Below are 27,455 nucleotides of genomic sequence, written 5' to 3' on the forward strand. Positions count from 1 at the left end.
CATTTCATTCCTATCATTTAGATGGTTGCTAAGGGGAACTCTGCTATTGTAATCTTTCTTGTCCGCTGTTCGTGCCAGACTTGTTTTACATGCACTCGATTGAGAGACACATTTATCAAGCAACTCGATGGCCTGTTCACAGTCAACAAATCAGTTCAGGAATACTACTTTGGAACGCTTCGGAACATGTACACTGTTCTAAAACTGAATAAAACATGTTGCTATTATAATTCTACTGTGTGCCTTCTTATCACCAAATATGGCAAGAATAATGGCTGAAAACAATACCATTCTTATTATTTGCTTTAGGTTCTCTAGATTAAACATGACCATAAATAACTAAATAACATAAATTTTATTGGCTTAAACAAAAGACGTTAGGATCACTCTTCTTTTTTTAAACCTCATCTGGTACAATACTGCACATGTAAATGCTTTTTATGACTAGCATATTTTTATAATATTTTTTATTAAAGTTTACAAATTCAAAAATAAAAATATTAATGAAAACTAGAAGAATATAAAAAATAAAAAGTGAAAAAATTAAAAAAGATTTATAAAAAACAATTTCTTTTTTCTCCAAATAAGTACAAACAACTTAAGGAATTTATAACATTCTCTGATATTTTATTAAAATATTTGTATTTCCCATACTCATCTCTTATCAATAGATAAATTACACAATTTCATCATTCACTCTGAATCAGCAAAAGTCCATTAAGAGCTATAGGAATAACATACACACACACACACACATTTTTTACAGAAAAAAATATCCAAGAAAGTCCAGTTGCTTTTTGAGGGAAAAATAAAAAAGTATAATTTGGACATTGTCTCACAAGTTGATTTCTTATCATTTTCTCTTGGTCTCCTGTCAGAAACTCCTTCATTGGGAGTTTAAAACATCTCTTTGGTAAATCCAAGTTAAGAAAGCTACCCAAATTATTCTTCTGATTCATTATTTGTATGCTCTCTTTTTATTTTTATTGTTTTATTATTATTAAAAATTTAGTTAGTTTCATTTGTAAATCCAGGGTAGCACCATTTTGAATATCATTCTTGTAGGCTGGCATTTTTAGATCCAGTTTCAGATCCATTAGCTCAGTCTCTATTTTGTTCAGTAGAATCTGTTTCTTTTCAGTAGCCTCTTTTAAATCCATTATTATAGTAGCCAATAATCTTAAAGAGAAATTTCAGATTGTTCCCAAACATCTGTGAGTTCTTCCACAGTGTAATAATATTGCTCCATATATTTACATAAAATCTACAACAAGATTTCTTACAATTATTTCCAACATCTTTCTATATATTTATATTTATATTTATATTTATATTTATATTTATATTTATATTTATTTATATATATATATATATATATATATATATATATATATATATATATATATATATATATATATATATATATATATTTGTAAAATTTTGAAAACAGGAAATATTATTTCAAGTCTACATGGCCCTGTTTATAACTTTCTAAAATCAACTAGTCACCCTTTTTCTGTTTATTCAAAATTAAATTATTATTTTTTTTTTTACTGTCCTTATCTTATAAAAATGTATTTAATCAAAGATAAAGGAAATTCACTTGGTGTAATGAAAATTGACAAGCAACATGCTAAGGTGGTTAAGAGAGCAGGTATATGAACCTAATATCCATTTAAAGGCATTTAAATCATGGCTTAAATAAGTTGTCTTTCTCCCAGCTCTCAGACCTCTAAAACAGTCTTACGGACTCTTAATGGGTAACCTCTATATGAAGCATTGTAAGCAATCCAGCCTTTCCTTATCTGTATTCTGAGGAGTCTGTGAATTTACTGGATCCCTTTTCTGTCATGGCATCAACTCAGAGCTGACTCTGCCATTACTTCCCCTAAGTTTGATTTTTATGAATAACACATTAAATTGTATTATAACTATAAAACCAAAGCCCAGGGTTTTTTTTTAATCTAACTTGTTTAAAAATCTTGGGATGATTTTCATGGTGCTTTATAATACTTTAAACAATAAGGAATTATGGCTATATGGAACTATTATATTCAATACATGAAAAACTGGGATAATGGCCCAAAGCCAATTAAACAGCAGTCTATATTTATCACAGAGCAAGATACAATTGACAAAGAAACTCAGGTCACTATCTAATTTTAATCACAAATTCAAGGATTAAGCCTTATGTTAAAATAATGTGGGAAGTAAAATACAATGGTATTTCCTGTGCCTGCCACACAAGCAGATTAGAAGAAAAACACTATAAGAACTGACGGTGAGGTCCTGGTTTAGCTTTTATCCCAAGAAAGTGATGGAAAACATGATTAAACTAGATTTATTATATTTAAAGAAATTGGAAAAAAAATGCCTTGTTTTCAAGGTGAAATTCTGTCTTAACAACCTTTCACATTACTTGCAATTGAAGAACATACGAACAAAAGAAGATTTTTACTGGATCAGGTCAAGAGCATATCTAGTCCAGTAATCTGTCAAGCACATCAGACAGATGAATGTGGCATGAAGGGAATAATTCTCTTCCACTGCTGCTCCTTAACAACCTGTTTTTTTGCTATAGATTACTGTAGACGTAAGTCAAAACAAAGAGCCCTCCACTCTTCCGTGCTCTTTGCTGAGTCCCTTTTAAAGTAATCAAAATTGGTGACCATTTTATCTGATATTACAGCTTTAACTATTTGTTGCTTTGGCCCTGATTTTCCCCACATTTTCCTTTAGTTAATAAGCGAGAAAGGGAGAAATCCTGCTCTTTATCTATATTTTCAAGCTATGTATGATTTTATCAATCTATAAAATTAGAGATCCAGTTTGATCTAATGCTTATGGCACCAAGCTAAAAATCAGGTGACTGTGAATTTTAATCCTGCCTTAGGCATGAAAGCCAACTGGGTGACTTTGGGCCAATCATTGTCTCTCAGAATAGCCCAGGCCATTCCATAGGTTTGGCTGCAGAGGAGAAAAGAGTATTAGGTTCGTTGGCTAGCTTGAACTATGTATAAAAATATAAAAAAATACTTCCAGAACATTTTTGGAACATAGAAAACTTGCCACATAATGCTGTTAAATAGTATTTCTTTAATTGCTATAACTAGTTTCTCTAGCTATATCAGTTCCTCTAGCCCACAAGCAGGTATTCCGCCTCTCTCCTTCTTTTGGTAAATGGGCAGTTGTTTAGACAAAGCATAGGATTAAAGCAACCAATCACTTTTATTTTTAGAAATGTTCACAGGGTCTTCTTGGGTCTAGAATAATTCTTTAAAGTATGATGCTCTGCTTTACTGAAATTCTCATGATGGTGGTTTTTTTTTTTTAAAGCTCTCTGGCAACATCCAGATATCTATGGCTGAAAGCAAGACATTAAACTGTCATATGCTCTTTTTTAAAAATTCACTTAAAATACATATTCTTGTGCCTGGGATATATTTGTGACTACATGGCATTTCATTTTAGTATCACCTGCACCAACTCCTGGATTTGAAAACATTCAATGACTGGTGATTAGAACACAGTCTTGTACTTTAGCATTGGCAGCTGCTCACTGAAATTATGAGAAAGACACAAGCACATGAGCTGATTTCTTGAACTCATGGTATTTGATATTTTGGATGGTAGCCAAGTTATTTATTATGGTAATAAAAAAATACTTTTTATTCCTACAACCCATATAGTTATCTTGGCTAGTATCAGTGGCATTAAAAAAGAACTATAACAATTTGAAATTAATTTTGGTTACTAAACTGTGGAACTTATCCAAACTGAATAGTGATATCAAAACAAGACAATGTACTGTGATGCAATATATATATATATATATATGTTTTCTGAGGTTCTCGCGGGTATTTGTATGTGGATCTTTGGTTGTTCGGGTTTTCTCCTGCGTAAGATTCAAGTATCTAGGCAACGTTTCAATGAAGTCTCATTCATCATCTTCAGGCTTCTGTCTCCGGCTCTGTGCTTCTCAGAGTAATGGAGATTGCAGCTGCTTCCTCCTTTTAACTGCCAGTGGGGTGGGACTTGATTGGGTGGGGGCTTGGCTGTGTTCTGATTGGCTGGGGTGTGTTCTCATTGGTAGGGGTTTGGCTGTGTTCTGATTGGTTGGGGGTTAGCCGTGTTCTGATTGGTTGGAGCGTGTTCTGTTCAGGTGGGGGCTTGGTTGTGCTCAGGTTAGTCTTAGTTGCTGGGGATTTGAGCTGGTGAGCTGTGATCTTGCTGTTTGGCTTCGAGTTCGTGGTGGTGCTGCATCTTCATAGTGGGTGTCGGTTTGCTTCATGTATGGCTCGGAGGGGTTTGAAGTGGGTAGTGATGCAGCTGCAGTGCAGCTTCTGGTCCATGGTCGTGTCTCATCTTCTGAGTGGGTGTGAGTCTGTTTTCTACATGGAAATGTGGTGGTGGCATCTTGTGTGGCTCTCATGGGTGTGGGTCTGGTGTCCTTCTTCATGTTAGGTACTCGTCTGTTCATGAGGGCGGGTTTCCAAATGGCTGGAAGGCGGGAGGTGTCATCTCGTTTGTTCATGCTGTGTGGGCGTTTTTCTATCTCTATGGCTTCTCTGATTATTCTGCTGTTGAAGTGTTTGGTTTTGGCGATGGTTCTGGTATTTTTAAAATCAATTTCATGTCCTGTGGCTTTGAGGTGTTGGACCAGGGAAGAGGTCGTTTCTTCTTTTTTGATTGAGTTCTTATGTTCTTCAATGCGTGGACTTATTCTTCTGTTAGTTTGTCCAATGTATGTGGTAGGGCAGGCAGTGCAGGGGATTTCATATACTCCTCAAAACAGCATTCTGCACAAACAGAAAAATATCCACCATCCTAAGAAACCCCAAAGACAAAATCGAATTAGAAAACCAAGGAGTATATGAAATCCCCTGCACTGCCTGCCCTACCACATACATTGGACAAACTAACAGAAGAATAAGTCCACGCATTGAAGAACATAAGAACTCAATCAAAAAAGAAGAAACGACCTCTTCCCTGGTCCAACACCTCAAAGCCACAGGACATGAAATTGATTTTAAAAATACCAGAACCATCGCCAAAACCGAACACTTCAACAGCAGAATAATCAGAGAAGCCATAGAGATAGAAAAACACCCACACAGCATGAACAAACGAGATGACACCTCCCGCCTTCCAGCCATTTGGAAACCCGCCCTCATGAACAGACGAGTACCTAACATGAAGAAGGACACCAGACCCACACCCATGAGAGCCACACAAGATGCCACCACCACACTTCCATGCAGAAAACAGACTCACACCCACTCAGAAGATGAGACACGACCATGGACCAGAAGCTGCACTGCAGCTGCATCACTACCCACTTCAAACCCCTCCGAGCCATACATGAAGCAAACCGACACCTACTATGAAGATGCAGCACAACCACGAACTCGAAGCCAAACAGCAAGATCACAGCTCACCAGCTCAAATCCCCCAGCAACTAAGACTAACCTGAGCACAACCAAGCCCCCACCTGAACAGAACACGCCTCCAACCAATCAGAACACGGCTAACCCCCAACCAATCAGAACACAGCCAAACCCCCTACCAATGAGAACACACCCCCAGCCAATCAGAACACAGCCAAGCCCCCACCCAATCAAGTCCCACCCCACTGGCAGTTAAAAGGAGGAAGCAGCTGCAATCTCCATTACTCTGAGAAGCACAGAGCCGGAGACAGAAGCCTGAAGATGATGAATGAGACTTCATCGAAACGTTGCCTAGATACTTCGAATCTTACGCGGGAGAAAACCCGAACAACCAAAGATCCATATATATATATATATTTCTTAAGTTTTCATGGGTACTTACATGTATGGCATTCAGCTTTGTTCAGGTATTTTCCCACGTCATTGTAGTTGTGCTTTTAAAGTTGTAGCAGCGTTTGGGCAGAATCTCATCTGCCATTATCAGGCCTGATGAGATTCTGCCGAAATGTTGCTACAACTTTAAAAGCACAACTACAATGACGTGGGAAAATACTCGAACAAAGCTGAATGCCATATATATATATATATATATATATATATATATATATATATATATATATATATATATATATATATATATATATTATATGTGTGTGTGTGTGTGTGTGTGTGTGTGTGTGTGTTTTCGTAGATTTTCATGGGTACAGGTATGCAAGTCTTGGCGTGTCTTTTCCCATGTAAGATTGAGAGTATCTTGGCAATGTTTTGACAAGATCTCACTCGCCATCTTCAGGCTGGTGCTTTCGGCTTCATGCTCGTGAAAGCAAAGCGTGATCGGAGCTGCCGTTTCCCTATATATACTGGTGGGGAGGTTGGCTATGTTGTCATTTCTTGATTGGTTGATGGAGTTGATGTTTGCAGATTGGCTGGCTTTTTCTTGAGAACATGTGTGGCTGAGGTATTGGCCAACGACCCAGGAGATTATAACACAAGACCCAGGATGTCATAACAATAGAACTCAGAAGGTTATCACACAGCCCATTACCCAGGTTGTTACAAAACAGAAGGCTGATAGACACACAGCCAATACCTCTGCCACACATGTCCGCTCAGGATATCACATCAGAAAACTCAGGAAATTACACCACAAGAACTCAAGAAGTTGCAACACAGCAAATAACCCAGGAAATCACAGCATGACCAACGATACCACAGCAATAAATCTCAGAAGGTCATCACATAACCCATTACCCAAGCCATTACAACACAGGAGGCTAATGGAAAAGTGATCAAAACACAAGCAACCCAGGAGATTACAACGCAGGACCCAGAATACCACAACAAAAGAACTCGCAAGCCCATCACACAACCCATTACCCAAGCCGTTAAAACATGAGAGGCTAATGGAAAAAAGATCACTACAAAACAAACGACCCAGGAGATTACAGCACAAGATCCAGGATATCTCCACAACAAACCTCACAAGGCCATCACACAAGTCCATTACACCAACATCAACTCCATCAACCAATCAAGAGGCAGCAGCGCAGCCAACCAGCTTAGCACACCAGCCCCCAACACCAATATTTATAAAGAGACGGCAGCTCCGATCACACACTGCTTGCATTGGCACGAAGCAGAAAGCACCAGCCTGAGGGTGGCGAGTGGGACCTCGCCAAAACATCGCCAAGATATTCTTAATCTTACACAGGAAAAGACCTGAACACACCTAGACCTACATACCTGTACCCGTGAAAATCTACAAATATGTATGTATGTATGTATGTATGTATGTATGTATGTATGTATATGCATATGCATATGCATTTGCATATGTATATGTATGGCATTCAGCTTTGTTCGGGTATTTTCCCACATCATTATAGTTGTGCTTTTAAAGTTGTAGCAACGTTTCGGCAGAATCTCATTTGCCATCATCAGGCTTCTGTATTGTGTTCGTCTGTGAGTCAGACTTTTACAGTTGTTTCAGTTTTAAATTTGGGGCTAGCCTACTGCTGTGCCAGAATGGTTTTTTCTTCATACTGATTGGTTGGGAGTCTTGGTCTGTGTTTATTGGTCTTGGAGTTTGCTGTGTTCTGCTTGATTGGTGTTTCTAATATCTTCTGTCTGTTTTGTGGCTTTTTTTGTGTCTTGATTGGCTGACGACATTGTGTTCCTGTATTGGAGGCTTTTAGTGCAGCTTGGTTCCAAGTAAATGGATGGCTATCATTTGTTAGGAAGCTAGGTTTCATCTGGGTGCCTGGTTGGGGTGTGTTTGAGCTGGAGGTATCAGGGGGGGTCTGTTTGTGCCCAGGTGTTTGCCTGGCTAGTGGTGTGGCGATTTTTTTGTTTGTGAGTGCAGGCTTCCAAATGATTGACAGTCTGGTGGAGTCATCTCTTCTCTTCATGCTTTCAGGTCTTTTTTCAATCTCTATGGCTTCTCTGAAAAAAGACCTGAAAGCATGAATAGAAGAGATGACTCCACCAGACTGTCAATCATTTGGAAGCCTGCACTCACAAACAAAAAAATCTCCATACCATCTATATATGTATGTATGTATGTATATGTATATGTATATATGTATATATGTACATATATATAAACCAATCAAGAACACAGCAACTCAAAGACTACTAAAAACAGACCTAGACTCCCAGCCAATCAGAATGAGGAAAAAACCATTCAAATAAAGCAGAAAGCCAGCACCAAATTCAAACAAAAAATGGCTGCCAAGCCTGACACTCAAGGTTAAAAAGAACCCAATACACAAGCCTGAGGATGGCAGATGAGATTCTGCAGAAACGTCACTATAATAAAAGCACAAATATTAAGACGTGAGAAAATACCCGAAGAAACCTAAATACCATACATATAAATACCCACGAAAACATAAGAAAACGTGTATGTGTGTGTGTATATATATGTACTGTATATACACACACACACACAGAAAGACACACACACACACACATATTGCTGTTCTATTGGAAGGGAAAATGCTATATTTTCATCGCTGAATTGAAAAGAAAGCTTTCCAATCATTTCCTCCTGACCTTCTGTTTGAACACAGCTCTCTAGAAATCGGTCTTGGCTCAAAACCTCACTGCCCTTGTTAGTGGGAAATTACAGGGGTGGACAGCATTAAAATACTCAGAAGGCAGATTGCAATTTTCTCTCCCCTCCCGTCTTTTTAATGAACTGCATGTTCATTATAGGGGAGGTCTGAAAATTAAACAGCAAAGCTAGATTTTTATAACAATCTCTGTCCTTGGGAAACAGATGGAGAACTGCTGGCATTTAAAAGCAAAACATCTAACAAAAATTATACTTCTTCATGATAAACCTTGCATCACCTTTTATCCCAATGTGTATAAGCTTCAAGGATGTTTATGATCACCAGGATACTGCTGTATAAGCTGTGATTTTTGCCTCATTAGACCTTTTATGCAGTCAACAAAAACACATGAAGCCACTAAAATGACTATTGTTCCATCAGTTGTTAACATACTCATGTTCATGAAAATGTCACTGATTTCCATAAATAAGCAAACAGCAAACAGAAATACACATTTATTTTTTTTCTTTGCTTATTTACTTAGTATAATTTGAATGCTGGTCAGCTCCAAATAGCTCTGGGCCACTTATATCAAGCAACACAATAATAAAATCACTACAATAGAATAATAATCAAAATAATATTAAACACTTCTTAATCATAACAAAGATAATTAAAACAATGTAAACTACCAAAACCTCTTTAACAGAAGCAGGTCATTGTCCCTCAATGCTTTCATTAAACCTGTTTTTTCTTCAACATTCTAGTAAGGAGGGATATTATATAAATATTGACCAGAAAAGGAGATTTACAGTGTCTTTTTAATGACATGAAGCTATATGTCCTTAGATAATATTTTGCAAGTATATATCTAGCATCTTTATAGAGTTGGAAAACATATACAATAGATAGAGAGACAGAAGAGACGACAGACAGATTTTGACTTACCCTAGTTGTATAGGCTGCTTCAGGATCATCTTCTAGAACACGGGACATACCAAAATCGGAAACTTTACAGACCAAGTTGCTGTTAACTAGTATGTTTCGAGCAGCTAGATCTCGATGAACATAGCTCATGTCAGACAAATACTTCATTCCAGAACCAATGCCTCGGAGCATTCCTACCAACTGGATTACAGTAAATCTGCCATCATTCTTCTGAAGGGAAGGCATAAGGAAGATAAATAAAAAGAACATATTTGTGATCAATTGTAAATTTTATTTCCAACATTTTGGATTCTCCCTGAACCTACCATCAGAATTATATTTTAAAAGTGAATAAAGACATGTTGTTATGAGAAGTTGCACTGGTGTCTGTATTGACTAAGTACATTCAAGCAGGCATTAGAGGTGCTCTCTGATCCTTTCCCTACACTACTTATAGGAAAACATAAATATATCATACTAAGCATACTGACTTTGTTAATAACACACTTAAAAAGTGAGGTAATAAGGGTGAACAATTTCTAAAAATCCAGCAGCAAGCATTCAAACTACTTAACTGGTGAGAAAAGTAATATACTCTACACTTGAGGATTGTATTCTACTTTTGGACTAGGACTTGCTATTTCTCAGTTCTCAAGGGGTGATGCATCTTTTAAAAACTCTTGTACTGTACTACATTACTTTCTTTCTTGTCACTGAGCCCTATAATTAACTGGCAAAATATAATCCTGTGCTTTTTGCATTAGCTTCCTGGGATATGTGGAATGTTCCCATTTTAATTAACCAAGAACAATGTGAGACTTTTAATAAGCATTTTAATCAAACCTGCTTTTGAGTAAACATGGATTATTTAGAGCTTATTTTATGGTTCACTTACCCTCCCAGCAATAGAAATAGGGAAAGATGCCCTAGTTAGAATCTCCAAACATAATTCTAGTTCATCTTCAAACCCCAATAGATAAACAAAGATATTAAAGGGTTTCTCTCTTTAGGTTTTATTACATGCCAAGTACCTACCCTGAGAAAGGCATCCAAAGAACCATTCTCCATGTACTCAGTTATAATCATGACAGGTTTACCTAGAAGTTGGAGATAAAAAACACAGAGTTCATACATGCAGACAATTGGCTCAATGTATAGGTTTTTTTTTCTTTTTTCTTTTTTAAAATGGAACCACATCCAATCTATAGAATGAGCCAGAAAACAAATAATGTAAGAGTGTTAGTGAGTTTCAGTCAGAAAATTAGCACTTAAGCTAACTCACTGACAAGGTCTTTAACTACAGTACACATCATAATCGCCAGAGTATAAGAATCCATAATTGCTCACTAAAGAGAAATGGAGATGCAGTAATAGACCGAATAGGCCTATTTGCACTTGGAGTAATGTAAAAATAATTGCATCATTTGCTAGACAATTTGTATGTCTGTAGGCATTTGGCTGAAAAAAAAAATCAAAGTTATGGTTTGAAAGATACAGCCTGTCAGCTGTAAGCAAAGATCCAGGTGTGGCATTCAAGAGTGATTTTCCTTCTCTTTATTTAATTCATGATTTATTTTTAATGTTTTGATCTTGCTTCATCCATTTGTTCTATTCTGAAAATGCATAAGCAAATTAGTCAACAAACTCTACTCCAGAAAAGGTCAAATTTAATACAAAGCTGAAAACAAACGTGGATTGTCCATAAGTGATGCCATGCTAACCATTATGTTTTAAATCCATTTTCCAATTCCAGCCATTGGTGTATTTATTCATACTATCTAAACACTATTTACTTCTTAGTGTCTTTTATGTATATTCAATTTTTTAAAGAATCATTTGAGGATCCATTTGTCTACATCAACTTTTTTATAAAATGTCCATTCTTCCTTGTAGATAGACTTTCTAAAGTTAAGTGCATCGACCCAGGAAGGACAAAGTAACTTTTCCTTTTTCAGACTAAATTTTATTTTAATATGTCATGAATAGATCATACAATGGGATATAATTCAGAGAAAGGAAGGAAGGAAGGAAGGAAGGAAGGAAGGAAGGAAGGAAGGAAGGAAGGAAGGAAGGAAGGAAGGAAGGAAGGAAGGAAGGATCCCAGTAGGATCTGCTGAAACATTTGTCTGAGAAAATTGAGTCCTGGAAAACAATTTCATACTGAAAAACTGCTATAATTATTTCTAGATTAGCAAGTATTTCAGCCGGTATGTTATCTCAGCATTGCAATTCTAGTATGGTTTCTCTTTAGAAATATTTTTATTAGAAAACAATATACTATAGAACATTAATAAAACATTAATAAACTGAATTTTTATCATTTTCATTTTTAGTGAGGGACACCTGCCTTAATGCCAGTTTCTTTGACATGTGAACATTCACAGGGCTTCACACTTCAGTCCTTGTCAAAACATTATTGTTATGTCCCCGGGACTAACACAAGTTCTCTATCAGGTCCGTCCATCCGGTGGGGGCGTTTGCAACCCCCATTGGCTGGCTCCCTTCGACAGCCGGCTATAAAAGCCAGCTGCTAGGTCGAGCCAGTCGCTGTTCGCTAGCTAGTCTGCTGTTAGCTGCAGACGCGACAGCCCCCTTTATTCCCTTGAATAAAGCGTGTTACAGAATGCTCTGGTGTGGCCTCCCCTTTCTTCAGAACTTAACATTGGCGACGAGGATGGGATGTGGCCAACCAGCAGCAACTAACAAGAGCTGAATCACACACCAAAACGCTGAACCGTAGCCGCGTCGCTGAGAGCTCGGTCAGTTGTGAATTGCGGAAGTGAAAGCAGAGCGTGTAGCCGCTCGTTAAAAAAGCTACGTGAAAGTAGGGCACTGAAAACCTCAGCCGCCCAGCATTGAGCACAGAATCCAACCGTCACAGTTCAGATTCTGCTGTTAGCGAAGTTCCGGCGCTGCACTCACAGCCGCCAGGATACAATTAGGCGCGCATTTTGAATAGCTGTCAGCACGGGGCTACAGCCATAGCCGCCTACGCCCTTGTAAGGGCGCGATTTTCAAACTGAAGTCAGTTACGGCTATACAGCCATAGCCACATAGAGCGTGTAACCCAGAGAGATCCTATAGAGCTGAAGCAGCACTGCGTACTGCAGCTGCCACACTTATCAGGGCCATTGCATTCCCAGTGAGATTGGTCAGTCTACAACAGACTGAACTTCAACATGAATTCAAATCCAGCATTTCCACCATTCAAGCCAGATGAAGACAAGTGGGACTCTTACAGGAACCGCTTCAATCACTACATTGATGCCATCGGTCTGGCCGATGCTACAGAGAACAGGAAGAAGTCGTACTTCCTGAGTTACTGTGGGGCCGCAGTATTCGATACCGCCACAGCGCTATTCGCCCCCAGAGAAGTGAAGAACGTTCCTTGGTCCGAGCTGTTGGAGACACTCTCCAATCATTACTCCCCAAAGCCATCACAGATAGCGAGACGCTCGCCTTTCGTATGAGGAAGCAAGCAGATGGGGAATCTGTCAATCAGTATATGGCCGCTTTGAGAACCGCAGCACTCCACTGCGAATTCAGAAATTACCTAGACGATATGCTCCTGGATCAACTCGTCTGTGGAGTCAGAGATATAAAATTACAGAGGCGTTTGCTGGCCAGGAAAGACCTCAACCTCACTCAGGCAATCGAAGAAGCTTTGGCAGCAGAACTAGCAACTCAGTCGGCCGCTGAAATTCAAGGTAGCGCAACCAAAGCCAACCCAGTCACTGTCCACTCTGAGGAAGTGGTAAGCGAAGAAGACTCCATCGAGCACTCAGAGGTCCATCGCCTCAAACCCTTCAAACAGCCTCAGGTAGGAGCTAGACTAAAAAACAGCAGCACACCTAAACACAACCTGTTGTGCCTCTCCTGCGGGGGGTCCCATGCAAGAACAACTTGCAGGTTTAGGAACGCCACCTGCAACAATTGCAACAAGAAGGGCCACATCGCCAGGGCCTGCCAGGCAACGCACACAGCTCCACAAAGGTCATCATCCTTTTACTCTCCTTCCGAGCCACCCAGGCAAGTAGAAAATTGTTATACGTGTTACCAGGCTAACCATACCTTTTTGACCCCTAATAAAATCACACTTTCTATCCATCTAGAAGGTAAACCCTGCCTTATGGAAGTCGACACCGGGTCAGCGCTCTCGATCATCTCGTGGAGCACACTCAAGAAAATACGACCTACCCTGTCCAGGAAGCAGCTCCAGAGAAGTCGCCTCACTTTGAGGGATTATCAAGGGAAGAATATTCCAGTACTTGGAACAGGCAAGTTCCTTGTTAGATTCAAATCCTTTAAAGGCCATCTGCCTTTAGTGGTGGTGGATGGTGCCCTCCCTAGCCTTTTGGGGTTGGATTGGTTCCCCTATCTCGGCCTTAGCTTAACGGGAGTACATGCTGTCTCACCTTCCGATATCGACACCCTATTTTCAGATTATGCTGATGTATTCAGCAATGAATTGGGCTGTTACAACGGTACGCCCATTTCTTTTTCAGTGGACCCGCAAGCTGTCCCCATCCGCTTGAAACCACGGAGAGTACCATTTGCTCTGCGTTCTAAGCTGGATGCAGAACTAGATAAATTGCTTAAGCAAGGGGTGATCGAGCCCACAGATTTTGCTAAATGGGAGACTCCAATTGTCACACCCCTTAAAAAAGATGGCAGTATAAGAATGTGTTCTGACTACAAGACCACAATCAACCGCTATCTACAGACTAGCGCATATCCAGTCCCAGTAATCCAACACTTACTACACACATTTGAACCGGGAACCATATTCGCCAAATTGGATATGTCACAGGCATACCAGCAATTTCCTGTGGATAACCAAATGGCCGAATTGCAAACAATTGTCACCCACAGAGGTGCATTTCGATGCAAGCGCCTCCAATTTGGCGTTAGCATCGCCCCAGGTATTTTCCAGTCATTAATGGAATGGATACTGCAAGGCCTCCTTGGCGTAGTTCCGTACTTTGATGACATCTTGGTTTCAGCCAGGGACAGACCCCAACTTTTCCTCAGAGTCAGAGCGGTATTGGATAGGTTTAGGCAGCATGGCCTCAAACTAAAAAGGGAAAAATGTGCCATCGCCACTAAGCAGGTGGACTTTCTTGGGTATAAAATAGACGCCTCAGGCATCCACCCGGTGGAGTCCAAGGTCAAAGCCATTCACGAGGCACCCACTCCTTCTTCCAAGTCAGAATTACAAGCCTTCCTGGGTCTGCTAAATTTCTATGCATCGTTCCTACCCCACAAGGCGTCAGTAGCCGAACCGTTGCATAGACTTCTAGACAAAAACACTCCATGGCATTGGGGACCCAAAGAGGAACACGCCTTTAAGACAGTCAAAACGCTAATCACTTCAGACGCTGTCCTAATTCAATTCGACCAGCGCCTCCCTCTAGTCTTAGCTGCAGATGCCTCACCTTTTGGAATTGGGGCTGTTTTAAGCCACAGACTCCCCAACGGCACCGAAGCTCCAATCGCATTCTTTTCTCGAACCCTGTCAACAACCGAGCGTAACTACAGCCAAATCGACAAAGAGGCCCTAGCCGCCGTTGCTGCGGTCAAAAAATTCCATGAATTTCTTTTTGGGCACAATTTTGAACTTGTCACAGATCACAAACCTCTGTTGGGACTCCTCTCAGGAGAAAAACAAACACCGCAAGTCTTGTCTCCCAGGATGACTAGGTGGACCTTATTCCTGGTGGCTTACTCGTACAAACTGGTTCACCGCCCAGGAAAAAAACTTAGCCACGCTGACGCTCTCAGCCGCTGCCCGTTGCCAGCACCAGTGGAGGACCCGGCCCCGGTCCATGCAATTTTCGATGCCAGTGAGTTTAACATCCCAGTCACCGCCGGTGACATAGCTCTCCACTCCAAGAAAGACAAACTTATCGCCCAGGTCCTGGACTGGGTACGGAGGGGGTGGTCGGGCAGTAATCTGTCAACTGATTTCTCACCGTTTAAAACCCGCCAGCAGGAACTTTCCAGTTTACAGGGCTGCCTACTATGGGGGACCAGAGTGGTCATTCCAAAACCGCTGCGTACGCCCGTCCTGAAAGCGTTACACGAGGGGCACTCCGGCATCATCCGGATGAAAGCATTGGCTTGGAGTTATGTATGGTGGCCCGGCATGGACGACGAAATCGCGAAATGGGTAAGCTCCTGCCGCCCCTGCCAAGAATCCAGGCCAGCACCACCGATTGCTACCCCAACCAAATGGGAGAGTGCCAACGCACCGTGGTCACGATTGCACATTGACCTGGCAGGTCCCTTCCACGGCAAGACTTTCTTAGTGGTCGTGGATTCATTCTCCAAATGGATAGATGTGGCCCTCCTACTCACAACTACCACCCGAGCAGTTGCCCAGGCTCTGACCCGCTTATTTGTTACACATGGTCTACCTGACACCATAGTCTCAGATAATGGCCCCCAATTTGCCTCCACAGAATTCAGCCGGTATGTCACCAACCTGGGCATCCGGCATATCCTAACGGCTCCCTTTCACCCTGCCAGCAATGGGTTGGCAGAGAGAGCCGTTAGGACAGCGAAAGAAGCATTGGCAAGATTCACTCAAGATGACTGGCACTCCAGACTCTCTCGTTTTCTTTTAAGCCAACACTCGATCCCTTGTACTGTCACAAACAAATCCCCCGCCGAGTTACTGATGGGCAGACGCTTAAGGACAGTATTAGATAGATTGCATCCCCACTACTGCCCTGACACACCAATTGGTTCTAACAGTAGGGTCAGGAGTTTTATGTTACAGGACCAAGTGTTCGCCAGAAACTACGCAGGCGATCCACTGTGGGTGCCCGGAAAGATCGTGGCTATCACCGGCCCAAGATCATACCGCATCCAGCTAGAGGATGGTCGTATATGGCGGAGGCATCTGGACCAGATAAGAAGTCGCCAGAGCGAACATGCCAATGCTGATCCAGGGACTCCGGTGACTGTCCAATCGCCGCATCCGAATCCCAGCTGCGACCTACAGAGTGACCAGTCATCACCAGCCGAGCCAAGAGAACGGACGGTAGACCAGGACCATCCTACAGAGGCGTCAGCCGTTCCAACCAGCGACACCACCGGGTTGCGTGACAATGACAATTTAACAATCCAACCCGGGGGCTGTGACCATTCCCATACGCCAGACCGGGCCCCAGTTCGATCCGAGGGTCCAGCAGAGCCAGTTCCGGACTCCCAGAACTCCATGCCACCTTGCGTCTCACCAGAACTGCGCCGGTCTGGACGCTCGCACAAGCCGCCCACTTATTTAAAGGACTACTCGTGTTTGTATCTGGGGGGAAGGAGTGTTATGTCCCCGGGACTAACACAAGTTCTCTATCAGGTCCGTCCATCCGGTGGGGGCGTTTGCAACCCCCATTGGCTGGCTCCCTTCGACAGCTGGCTATAAAAGCCGGCTGCTAGGTCGAGCCAGTCACTGTTCACTAGCTAGTCTGCTGTTAGCTGCAGACGCGACAGCCCCCTTTATTCCCTTGAATAAAGCGTGTTACAGAATGCTCTGGTGTGGCCTCCCCTTTCTTCGGAACTTAACAATTATATACCCTGATCTTGTTCAAAATTTGTTTATAAGAAACATTTTTTTATGAATTACAAATCAGGCATCTATGACCTTTAACTATCTTATTTGCCCAAGCAAAGACTTCATTTTCACCCCATATACAGAAATCAAAGGCAGGCACAATAGTATGAATTTAGACATTGTGACTAGGAATTCAATTATTTAAAGACAAAGGCTAAACAAAGTCATTTGTCTTTATGTGTGAACATTCACCTCTCCTCACATTCATCATTAAAAATTGAATCTACTTAGTGCCAGCTTAGGTATATCCGTGACACAGGCTCTTTGCAATATGTCTAAAGTAATCTAACAAATATATTTAAAGGAATTTTAATTAATTTTCTTCAATTAAAAGGCATTTTATAAACTTAAAGAAGTATCATAACTTTTCACATATATTAATTAATGACTCTATTATACCTAAACAGAGGGTAGTTAATACAAGAATAAGGGTGGAGACAAGGATGACATGAAAATATGGTCTAATTCTGTTCAGCTTTGATTTCTGCTTCAACATATGATATAACCTGTATGGAAATGGGTGATCTAAAGAAACCTATATTCCTGGTTCAGTTTGATTTTAACTCTGGGAAGTAATTAACTCTCTAATGCAAAATGTAATATACATTTATTATATTATTTTATAGAGGTTTTGTTTATTATATTATTGAGGTTATCAACATTCCTAAATTTCAGAGCAAGCAGAAAATATGCTCAAAACATAACTGTCATAGGAGATTTATATATTCACAAAATAGCTACCATGCTGGTCATAGCTTATCAATGATTTTTTTTAAAGGCAAACATTTCAGTGAAATCTGTATAAATCTTACTCCCTTCATTAACAAATTTCAGAAAGGTGATACAAAAAACATAATATGCATCAAAGCTAAGGAACATAGTAGGTATCAAGGTAGAATTTTGAAAGCATGTTTGTGTATTTTGTTACCTGCTGTATTAAACTTGATAATAATCTATTAGAAATAGATAACCATATAATATCCCTGTAGAATCTCATACGTTATCCATAGAATAGAGCAATGATCCTGATCTGCAAGCTTTTGGTAAATATGGAACCCTGGCCATAAATTCTGATACCATTTTGCTTTATAGGTAGGAGGTGGGAAAGGAAACATAATTATGCTAAACTCAGTACAAATATTACTGTTTATTTTCACTATAAACCAGGGCAATTGTTTATTTGCAGAATGCTACTAAAATTCAGCAACATGTTTCTTTGAGTCAACTCCCAATCAGAGAGAAGTTTGAAATTGAAATTTAAAATTTGAATTTATCACTAATGGTGTATCTATACTAACTTGTTTCTTCTCCTATCATTTTATTCCCACAAACATCAGTCATTCCAACAATCTATATTATGTTATAATTTCAGGATTCATAAATGCACTATATATCAACCAGCTCCTAATAATTCCATAGAGAAAATTGATATGGGTCTGTTTACTAAAACCTGGCTATGTTTATAAAGGCTTATACTCTAGGAAATCAGAATCAAATTCACTTGTTTTGGCCTACAACCTTCTGTTGGGAATTTTAAATCATTTTAATGCAGTGACAAGTACATTATGCAAATACTATCTAGTCATTTAAAACTGTTACAGCTGTAACAGCTTGGAGGTTAAAAGCCTCAGTGGGGTTTCAGTATAAAGATTCCCCTGCTGATTGTCTGGTTTATTAAGGTGATATAAAAATCACTATAGCAAACATGCTGTGGACCAAGCAGGAATGTCTTCTTTAATGAAAAATACCTCTAATATCATTTAAATTGTTTATATCATAACTGAAATACTGTAGAAACTAGAGATCTGTTTCTTACAAACACCAGAAATTTGCTACAAAGAAATTTAAGAATTCATTCAAAATGCTGAAACTGTATGCAATCTATCACTATATGTTTTAAAGTACATTTTAAATGGTTGAAGTAGGCAGTCTGTATAAATCAGCAAGATATAAAGTAAACCCTGATTTCAAAAACAACATCTTCAAAAACCACTTACATATCTTGCTTAGAAAGCATAAATATTAGAAATTAAAAAGAGGCTACTTTGTAACCTAAAGAAAATTTCCAAATTATAATTTTGGGGGCTAACACTCAATGTTGCAGGGATTTGAGAGTTTTGAAATCTTTCCCTTCATCGTTATGGTTTACAGAATTATATTGATTTGCTGATGGTAACTCTCTGCCTTTAAAACTTATTGGAAGAGAAGGTGAGTCCACTGGCTGAATAGAAAATCATGAGTTAAATTCAGTTTACCTCGGTAACAAGGAAACAACAACAAAACTTCTTTTTGAAGTTGCAGGCACATTTTTATTGTTTTCCTTCCACTGATAATATCCCATGCCATATCAATTTCTGACTAATCACCTGATTCTCAAAATTGGTTTTTGAGGGGATAAGGTACTTAGACAGGACTACATTATTTGTATTTCTCTAGTTTTGTTTTTGTTTTTTGTTGAAATAAATTTAATTCAATTATGATCTTCACAACAATTGCTTTGTTTTATTTTTTTTAGCTAAGGCAGGCTTCACAGATGCATTTTAATTCTGGCCTGAAAATTAGGACAGTAGGTTTGTACCTCCTTCCTGAAACCAGACTTCATTGATATGCTGAATATTGACTGTCTTAAAAGCAAGAAACCAAGTGTTGTCTGATATGGGAGAAAATGCATAAATGAAAGAAATCAGCAAATGCATACATAATATGTCTCATGTTAAGGGCAAAGATGATTTTGTTTTGAAAAGCTTCCTGTCTTCACAGCTGAGTCCAAAATCTTTTTTAAAGTTTTTAACATTGCACTGTGCTTCAACTTTTATTAAACACAAACACAAACACATACATACATACATACATACATACATACATACATACATACATACATACGAGAAAGAAAGAGAGATAATGAGATTATTTTCCTTCCTTCCTCAATATCACTTTTGAAAATAATAGGGGACTTTTTTTAACTGTCCACAATTTCTAAATCAAACAATCTTTCTACCATTTTCCTCCTGTTCTTTTAAAAGTTGTGATATTATGTTCCTTGTTAAATTATGCATAAGTTGCTTCAAGATATCAGCTGCAATGATAAAACCATTTACTGCTGACAACAAGATTAATGACTAGTCCTGCACTGATTTCCTATTATTAGCACTCAGTGGATCTATTCCATCTGTCATTTTATGGGAGGAGAAGGGGTGGGGGAAACCTCTGCACTGATTTTATTTCATAGCAACTTTCAGTTTGTCTTGCTTAAGTCATGCCTAAACACATTAGTGACATCCTGGCCAACATACATTTAGTGACTACTCCTTCCAAGTGGATGATGTTGGGATGATCAAATTGTCCCATTATGCTGGCCTCACTCAAAAAGTCCCTTCTTTGTTTGTCTGTGTAGCCAGCTTTCAGAGTTTTGATAGCCACACAGATCTCCCTCTTCCCTGGAACCTTGAGACGGCCACTGCAAACTTCACCAAATTCACCTGCAGAAAAAGGAGCATGATCAGAAAGAATCTGCTGACACACAAACATTGTTTTAATGCAATTAAAACCTGACTACATTCCTTCCACTAAGCACAGAGAAGCTTTTGTCTGGCTTAGGCTGCATGCAATCCCAAAGTCCCTTTTCAACTTCCAGCTGTGCATTTCCTGTGGATTTTATTTAACATCATTTAAAAACATGGAGTACCATTAAAAACAGAAAATTCAATATCTAAGGGTATTTATGACCTACAGCTATATATTTTACATCACTGTTATGTTTATTGCATTTCCTCCTCTTCCCCCAAAATTAAGCACAATCTGTGGGCATGGAAAGATTGTCCATCTTAATTCAAATGAGGATAATATATAGTTTGGTTTATGGTATGCCTGCTTCACTTGGATTTATTCTATTATTTGTTCTTTTCGTTTATTTGAAAAAATACTCTAGAATATAACTTGTAAAAACAGAAATATAATAGACTTCTTCCAGTCATCTAAATTAATATGTTGAAAACTTAAAAACTGGGTCTCCTCAGAGACACTATAAACTACTTTATTCAAATGTTTTTGAAAATTGCCTGAAGACTGACAATATACAGATGGAACACAATGTTTAAAGTAAAAAAATAAATAAACCAAAAATTCAACATCCCACTTCCACCATTATAAATTCAGTGCTAACATGATGTCTTTAGCTTACCGACACCTATGACTTTTTCAATCTTTATGCATGAGGCATCAATTTCTTTGGCAAATTCCCGCACAGCTTGGTTGGGATCCTCGTATGTAAAGGGATCTACATAGGTTCTGACACCTAGAATGCAAATATGATTTTTTGAAAACTTAGGAATTATATACAAGATAGATAAATAGATAGGGAGAGAACATTGCTGCATGTCCACAGAGTATTCTAAAAATATGTAACGAAAATAATATGCTCAAAAAGCCTCATGAATAAATTACACAGGTGGATGGAATATATTAAAGTCAGATCCTATAACAAAGACTGTACATTTGTGGTAGATGGGAAGATGTTTTCTTGAGTTCCAACAATAAGTTTGAGTTTCAGTAGCTTCCATCAAGAACAGCAATGAATATGCACATCCTTAAATTCAAAAAACTTCAATGGGTTTTAAAGAAAGGAACAATTCCTATAAGTTCTACATCTTATAAATATTTTAATCTATTGATAATAAAAAATATCTATAAAAATAAAAAAAATGCAGTTGCATGGGGAAGAAAAAAAGTGAAGGATGACTTTTTTCTGTGTTCAAATACTATGCTAAATCATGTTTGCTTATTTTTTGACAATCTTAAATGGCTTGAATTAACCCAACTCATTAGGCCATTAATCATTATGTGTGTGTGTGTGTGTATTAATAGCTTGGGCCATACAGTATATTAAGAAATAAACCACATTATATCTGAAGAATGTAAAGTGTAATTCCAGTTTATATATTCCAAGTCTCAAATGAAATAGCAATAGCACTTAGACTTATATACCACTTCACAGTGTTTTACAGTGGGCTCTTCAGTTTACAGTCAGCATATTGTCCCTAATAATCTGGATCCTCATTTTACCAGTCTCGGAAGGATGGGAAGCTGAATCATCCTTGAGCCTGGTGATATTCAAACTGCCAAATTGCAGGCAGCTGGCAGGCCTCAGAAGTAGCCTGCAGTATTGCATTCTAACCACTGTAACTCTTAAACTTTACTTCTTTTATGTATCATCGGAATACTATGTAACAGGGTGAAGCTTTTATAGGAATCTGGTTGCATATACATTTCCGCAGCAATTATGAGGTTGTCAATAATAGAAATACAAATACACAAATTGAGTGGAAAAAGCTCCAAGGAAAGAAAACTAAGCAATAGAATTTGCAGGAAAATGTATGATTTTTGCTCCATATGGACTAGTGTTAAGAATGCATGCAACAGAAGAAAATCAAGCACGACTAACTTTTACCTTGATTTAAATGTTTCTCTTCATCTGCTTCTTGCTTAGCTTTACTGTATTTGCTCCTTCTGTAGAAATGGGGGAAAAACATTAGAGATTAAAAGACTTATCTAACTATTGGTACATGCAAAGAGATTTATGAATTCCTAGATTTATTTATAGTATATGCCAAAATTTATTCTGTTAATTATCACAGGTTGAGATAATTTATAGCCTACCTGAAGTAGACATAGCTATATAGTTTTCATTGTACTATTATTATTATCATCCATAAATCTATAAATACATATAATCAATGTTTGGGGAATATGTTTCACACTAGTATTTTGCTATAAAACAATATACTTCTATGATCAAACTCATTTGTTTTCATTTCTGCTGATCAAAGAGTATGGTGGTACATCACATCTGCGAGCTGCATTTGTTGCCAGCTGGCTTATAAATATTATTCAAGGTACTCATTATCATGTAAAAAATCTTTTGTGGCATAGTGCCTAGTTACTTAAGAACTGCTTATCTCCATATTCTACACATCCAGTAAGATATGGCAGATTGGATGCAGTTCAGGTCCTCTCAATTAAACAATGTCAAGTGTGCCTTTTCTGTTGCAACACTTGCCCTCTGTAATAGTACTGTTCCATAAGATGTTGGAAAACAGCTTATTTTCCCACACCATGAGGTAAGATGGTGGTGACCTTTCCAATATTTGGTTTTGTTTGGCATACTTTTTAAGACAAATGAGCGGCGTGGTGGCCTGGTGGTGAAGATCCTTGCCTTCCACTTGGAAGGTTGAGAGTTCAATCCTAGGTAGCGGCAGATGTTTCCTAGGATGCAAAAAAAAAATCTGCTGAAACTCTGCATGGTGTCACGAAGGACATTGGGCCAGTAAATGCTCAGTTCCATCTAGTCACCCCCAACACTATCCTGAATTAAATGTTATAGGGTCATAAAAGGGAAGGTTGGGTTTTTTTTAACTTTTTAAGACAAATCTTTGTTATTTTACATTACTATTCTTACTTTTAACAAGATAATGTATCCATGGTCATTGGGGGTGGGGTCTAGCATTTTTTTAAAAATGTTTGTAAATAAGTGTAGGGGAAGGCTGGAATTAATTATTGTGGCCATCAGAAAAATAGCTGGTTGTTAGCTGATATTTGGGCAGTGTTTTAATGGCAACTACTAACATGTACTTGATTAAGCTATTTATACTTTGCATAATGAAGCATCAAGTCTATTCATATTATGGCAATATATGGTGTATCTTTAATCTTCAATCAAGATTAAACAATAAACAAAAGCAGCAAAGACATTGAAATGTAACAGAATGTTTAAGGAAGTGATTGTCACACAGTTAGAAAGAAATGACTGTGTAACCTTAACATACATCTCCATAAATTCCTAGAGTCTCAGGATTCAATTCAGAGAAAATTCTTTAAATACAAGTTTCATTAATATCATTCAAAACATTCTTATTCTGACATCATGATGTTTTAGTCTTTTTCTTCTTTATGCTCTTCTGGGAGTTATTAATATTTCCAAGCATCAGAGCATCTATAGTTATCCGAAGGAATAGTTTGGAATATACTGGATAAATCTGCAGGCAACAGAGCATCTATAGTTATCCGAAGGAATAGTTTGGAATATACTGGATAAATCTGCAGGCAACAATGAAAATAACTATCACTTGTAGCCAATTATGATATTCTTTCAAAAGTGTTAAACCAGCTAGTCAGTCATGGGACCTTGGAATTCCAGACTTGCAATCTTCACACATTTCAAAGATATCCAAATGGATAAAGTTGATTAACTATTTTAATTATCACTGAACAGATATTTTCAAAATAAAATGCTAAAAAGATGCCACAAGAAGACACAAAGTAATACCAAATTTGATGTCTCTAAAAGTGACATGAACAAAATTCATTCTGTGTGCAAACTATGCTCCTGAAGCTGTGGACTCCTGCATCATAACCATGCCAAACTTTTACAAGTACATGACACATTAAACATATCAACATTTCAATCAGAACCTTGCCACGAACACATAGATTTCTGTTCAAATATGGCAGACAAAAGTTTACCATACAAACATATATAGGTTTATTGTTGTGGCTCCGATTCCTGAGCCTGTGCTGTTAGAGGAAGAGGACTCGGAAGATTAGGAAGAGGAACTGGGAATGCCTTCCACCCCAGGACCTTCCTCTCTGACAATGCCTTCCTCCCTGATAATGCCCCAGGTTTCATCAGACAACCAAGAGGAACAGCCTGAGATTAATCAGGAGGAAGGCATATCGGACCAGCCCCTGACAGGGGGTCAAGAGGAAGAAGTTGGCTTGATCCTAAGCAGCGTTGTAGGAAGAAAACGTGAGCAGCAACTTAGGAGGCGTGGGAGGGTCAGAGAGTGAGCTGAGTCATTGAGCCATACCCCACAGGGGATAAAAGTGGGTGTGTTGTCGGCTGGAACTTTGTACGGGACAAAGTTTAATCTTGCTTCAGGTTTTCTTTGTGAATGATTTTATGGTCTGCCTTGTAATTTTCTGGAAGTAGCTTTTTACTTGTTATCAGTTCGGACTTGGCAGGCAGAGCGTGTTGGAATGCCAAGGACATTATCAGTTCCAAAGAATTAACTCTGTGAAGTCCGAGCCAGCTTGCCTGCCTGTGTTTGTGTGAGTTTGTACTCTTTCATCTTTTGAAAAGAAGAAAGGTGAGACAGAACAGTTTATTATGTATTTAATCATAGTAAACAAGCTGCTGACTAATATACCCTATAATAATTGGAATAAACATTTTTATATATTTATGAATGATATATTGTTTAGGGGAAATAAACCTCATAAATACTTTTTATCTTCAATTAAAAAGAACATCTAAAAATTCAAAACTCTAAAGAGGGCAAGGGCTACTTTTCAGTCCATTAATTAAATGTTAAATAGACCTATTAAGGTCTAACAGAGGCTTCCTGATCCACTCTTTACTTAAGTTCTCACTTTATCACCTGTTGAGCTTTTACCCAGAATTGGAGACTACTGGATCTTTTTGTTTGGAAAAGATACTCCTTTCTTTCTTCCTCCCTTTTACTTGTTTAATCATCAGGAGGGTCTGAAAAATGCTCAATATGCCTGAGGAATGCTAGACACAAACTGACATTTGTAGACAGCTTACCTGAATGACAGCAAAAGAGCCTTTTGTCATATTCAGTTCTATAATTATAGGGATTTGGGTGACAGTGGTTAAATGGAAGGCAAGGTTTAGGAAGGGAATACAAGGGCAGTGAAAAAACCCTAGGGGTCAGAGATCCAGGCAAGTCTACAGGTGGGATTTAGAGATAAAGAAAAAGGTGGGTCTTAAAACTGGCAAGCACAATAAGGCACATGACAAAAAGTAAGTGCCAAGGGTATTAGCAAGTATTGTAAAGAAGCAGCATGCAATCCACATTCTTCTTTCCTAGTCAATGCATCAGTTTGCAATGTCAGCATTCACAGAGCAAAGTAGTTTCACAAAGACCAACCAAAAGCTTAAAGAAGCTTGAATACTCTGTTGAATTAGAAGAGTGTGACCATACAGCTTTACCTCAGATTATCATAACAAGGCAACAGAATTCTTAGTTACTGAATCCTAAATTATTTGATAATAATTTTAGTGATTATAATAAACAGCCTTCAGCAATACATCACTTAATAAGATAAAATAAAGCACATTAAACTATTCAATTTTCTTTTTTTAAGCAAAAACAGTGAAAACCTCTTACTGATCAGTTTTCCATTTCTTTTCTTTTAACCGACTACCTTTTATTTATTTACTGAAAACTTTATATACTGCCCTTCCAGGGACAATATAATATAAGCCTTAGAATATAGTATAAATGTATAATAAAAACCCTTAACGTATTACAAACCCAAAAATAGTACAAACAAAAAAACCTTATATCTAAATAACACCAAATACAGAAGACAATTAATACAATCGATTATGAAATTAATGAAACATAAGCAAAATGCATGGTTTGAAATATCTTTGGAAACTGCTATTGTTTCTATTGAATTGGCATATATTATACTCCTTGACAAACAGCTAGTTCATTTTTCCTGCATAATATGTGACATTAGCACTGGTATCATATAAGAAATGCAAAGCTTTACTGAAGAAATTGAATCTTGTAAGAATGGTACCTTTACATAAAAACATAACAGCTCTGCTCTATCAGATCAATGATGCATTTGAGGAAACTAAATAAACAGAGAAGGTGATAGCCCACTGTGGATTCCCAACTGTTGGAATTTAAAGCATGATATCCATTATTCAGGCGATCTATGTATTTAGGTAAACAGGCACTGATGGTTTTAATCCTATTATTTTCTGAAATTTCTTTTTACAAATACCTAAATGTAAGGTCAGCACAATTTATTTTGGAAATAAATTCTATAATTAAAGTATGATAACAAGTATGAATCTGTCTATTATACATTTTTTTCCAAACTACTTGAATGGTAGTTTGCATGTGCAAATATGAAGTAGGTAAACATTGATAACATATAGTAATCACCATCATCAATAAGCTGCTTGTATAACACAATAAGTATAATATAATTATAAACTAGTTCATATATAAGAAGTAAGCTATTTATTAACTCTGAATACTTTCATGTTTCAAAATAGCTGACTTCCAGGTAATTCCTTCCTCCTGCAGATTATCAACACTTTCAAAGATGGTATCACTGACAAGCTATTAGGTGATGAACTCCATGTGGCTGGCATATATAGAATCAAATGGATCAAATCAAGCACCTATTTGACTCAGCACTTTGTGTCCGCAGTTGTCTACTGAGATCTTTGGGAGGCCATGAGCAGCACAAAAATGTATCAACGCATTTCAGTTCCTGGCACTGACAGACACGTTGCATTTGATATCTATCACGATCGATATTTATAAACTCAGTTAAAAAAATGTGTTCTCCCATTGTGTGTACATGTGT

General features: G+C 38.3%; 1 protein-coding gene across 4 annotated transcripts in view; it reads right to left on the reverse strand.

The window, feature by feature from the left end:
• EPHA4 (EPH receptor A4) overlaps positions 1–27,455 on the reverse strand; it is a 171,982-nt gene that overhangs the window by 19,423 nt on the left and 125,104 nt on the right. Inside the window, exons 9-14 of one of the 4 annotated variants that reach the window (XM_087933199.1) lie at positions 23,208–23,306; positions 22,492–22,550; positions 21,226–21,339; positions 20,339–20,524; positions 10,466–10,527; positions 9,452–9,658 (exon numbers count right to left, since the gene is read on the reverse strand). In XM_087933199.1, coding sequence (XP_087789325.1) covers positions 9,452–9,658; positions 10,466–10,527; positions 20,339–20,524; positions 21,226–21,339; positions 22,492–22,550; positions 23,208–23,306 — 727 coding nt within the window. Of the gene's footprint in view, positions 1–9,451; positions 9,662–10,465; positions 10,528–20,338; positions 20,525–21,225; positions 21,340–22,491; positions 22,551–23,207; positions 23,307–27,455 lie in introns of all 4 variants that reach the window. The other 3 variants (XM_087933198.1, XM_087933200.1, XM_026701508.2) reach the window with 3 other exon arrangements.

This window comes from Pseudonaja textilis, chromosome 4 (assembly GCF_049901715.1).
Source record: "Pseudonaja textilis isolate UNSWEBS1 chromosome 4, rPseTex1.2, whole genome shotgun sequence".
Lineage (NCBI taxonomy): Eukaryota > Metazoa > Chordata > Lepidosauria > Squamata > Elapidae > Pseudonaja > Pseudonaja textilis.